A 2701-nucleotide genomic window follows, 5' to 3' on the forward strand; every position below is an offset into this window, starting at 1 on the left:
TATCATGTTCAGCCTTCATTTGGGTTTCAGTAATTCCTCTCAGTTACATTGCACTTGATCAAGCCCTGCAAGGCCTCCTACACTCTCCTCGCCATCGATTTTGGATCACTTGTTGTTCCCTTAAACCCTGGGTTTGTTAACACCCACTTCCTTTACCCCACCTACCTCTCTCCCATGTCCCCCTGGAAGCGCCCTGTCCATTGTTTTCTCCTCCAGATTGCTTATCCCACCTACCTTATCTAAATAGACATGCAAAGACAATAATATGCACAAAAACAAGACACCAAACCAAATCAAACAAAACAACAACAAAAAAAGAAAAGCCTATAAATAGTTCAAGGTATGTTTGTTGAGCTTTAGGAGTGTTTTCCGGTTGGTCAAGTCTGACGAGGTGCCACGCCCTGGCCCTTCAGTCCATTTTTATTATTCCCTGGGGACTTTGTTGCTCTGTTCCCCTTGCTGTTCTGTTGCACACCCTTAGTGTTTCGCCTCAGTGTGGTGGGTCAGAACGGGTGCAATTCCCACACTGTGTCTCCAGTGTTGTCCCCTGTAGGGCTCTGCGTCAGTGAGGGACGTCATGTCTTGTAGTGGGGCTGGTCCGATGGTCCTTTCTGTGCTTTGGCTGCTGCTCAGATGTGTTCTGCACTCTCTCCTCCCCCTTCATTTGCTCCTGTGTGCTCTGATCAGACAGGTCCCTCTCCCTGAGATGTAGCGTCAGTGCTGTCCTCTGAAGTGAATTCTTCTGGGGGGAGAAGAGGCTGTCCATGTAGTTGGGATTGGGGCAGGTCCCTCAGACCTCTCTATTGGTTCCCTGCTTCATGCCAGTATGTTTTATTCGCGTCTTGGGGCACACTTGGGTCTTTTATCATGTTGTCTAATTCTGTTATTATTTATCTTCCAGCATGCTATTTGGTGTAAGGTTTCTAGTTTTCAATTCTTCCCATTGTTGTCTTGAACACTGCCCCCCCCCCCTCCCATCTGTTAAAGGTCCCTAAACATCATTCTTCTGAATTCTATTTCTGGTCATTATAGGGCCTCTGATTCAGAGTAATCCTTTGGGTTTGCCTGTTTTTCAGATGTTTGTGCTTGTTTTTCTTCCTTTTGTATGTGTATTGTTTAAGACAGCCGTTTCTGTGGTATCATGGTGCAATTGTGGGGCTGGGGAGGCTGCTGGGTTGTATGGGGGTGGTTGACTCTGTTGAGAGCCAAAGGAGAGGATTAATAGGAACCAGATAACAAACAGTGGGAAAAAAGGAGAGAGTAAAGTAAAGAAAAAGAAGAAGAGAAGAAGAAAAAGTTAAGGGCTGTAGAAATAACTAAAAGATTTATGAAAATAATGGAAAACGTATTTTAAGGATAGTACAAATTAGTAAGCATCATAAAAATGTGTTTCACGAAGAAAAGGAAAGAACAAAAAGAGACAGTGAGTGGGGAAAGAGAAAAGGATATGCAAACAGACAATCAAACAAATTATATATAGATTAATAATAAAAGAAAAAAATGAGAAAGCCTTGCTTCGTTGGGGATGCCTGGGTCCCCAGCAGTGGTGTGCGCGGGCGCGCGTATGTGCGTGCGTGCGTACGTGCGTGCGTGTCAGTGGCAGCAGGCATCCTGGGGGAGGAGCTAGTCCTGGGAGAGTGGGTGGGGAGGTGCCTCGTGCTGAGCAGGTCTCCACACCAAGTGACTTGACCCAGGTGGGAGCAGAGAAGGAGGGGCTTGGTGAAGGATGTCGGGCCTGGAAGGCTCATGGCAGGCCATTTCTTGTTGAAAGAAGCACATTACAAACTCACATTTGATTTTATATAATTGAACATGAGCACTAAGGTTTTCTAATTTAAATATTTCGTGGGTGACTTATCAAAGTCACAGTCATTTAGAAAATAAGCAGTGGTATTCTTTTTTTTTTTTTTTTCAGAGAATGTGTTATATGAAGAACTAGTACAGCTTAATGGCCATTTGTGGAACAAATATGTAATTCATGCACCATGTTTTATAAAACATTATCCCTGTGTGCTTACTAAGTGACTGATATTTTTTTTTAAAACAGGTTTTGTCTTCACGGATCCCCTCCCTGGAGCACCACCTCAATTCTTACAGAGACTTTCTAAAATGGCCATATTAGAATATGATACCGTTCGCCAAGAAATAACCAGAAAATCAAAAAAAGGCAAAAAGCACAACCTGCAAGACTGCTGACAGATACTGTGTGGCGTGATGTTTTCTAATGTTTTTCTTTCTTTTCTTTTTCTCATTTCATTATGTGTCACGTGTGATATGGTGTGCAATGATCTACATAAAAATAGGAATGCAAATAAGAAATAAATATTTTGTGTTACATACAGAATAATTTGTATTTTGTTCCTATTGTAAGGAGACATAAATAAGAATAATATTCCATGAATTTCGCACCCACCGCTCATGGTTTTTTATTCAGTCTGATAAATATTTTCAGAGTACCTGTCTCTGCAATGATCTTTGTAAGACCTGCAAAGGATTCAAAAAAGAAGAAACCTATCTTTATTGCTAGGACGAAGAGGGGTTGTGGATAAGCTCCTCTTTTTCTTTACTTGAGTTTGAAAAAAGTTGTGAGCTAAGGACTGCAGCAGGAGATGATGAAATATGCAGTCAGCTTTCCTAATAAAAATCAAGGTGTCAAACCACGATTTGCACTGGGCAGATGTGTTGCACAAGACCGATTTCA

General features: G+C 42.1%; 1 protein-coding gene across 1 annotated transcript in view; it reads left to right on the forward strand.

Annotated features, from left to right (window-relative positions):
• The window catches only part of CUNH8orf89 (chromosome unknown C8orf89 homolog), a 17332-nt gene extending 14968 nt beyond the window's left edge, over positions 1 to 2364 (forward strand). Inside the window, exon 5 of the mRNA XM_045290198.1 lies at positions 2048 to 2364. Within this exon, the coding sequence (XP_045146133.1) occupies positions 2048 to 2196 (149 nt within the window). The 3' untranslated portion in view covers positions 2197 to 2364. The remainder of the gene's footprint in view (positions 1 to 2047) is intronic.
• Positions 2365 to 2701: the final 337 nt, after the last annotated feature.

Source organism: Echinops telfairi, unplaced genomic scaffold (assembly GCF_000313985.2).
Source record: "Echinops telfairi isolate 266 unplaced genomic scaffold, ASM31398v2 ScPeMD7_1;HRSCAF=3_0, whole genome shotgun sequence".
In the NCBI taxonomy this organism is placed as follows: domain Eukaryota; kingdom Metazoa; phylum Chordata; class Mammalia; order Afrosoricida; family Tenrecidae; genus Echinops; species Echinops telfairi.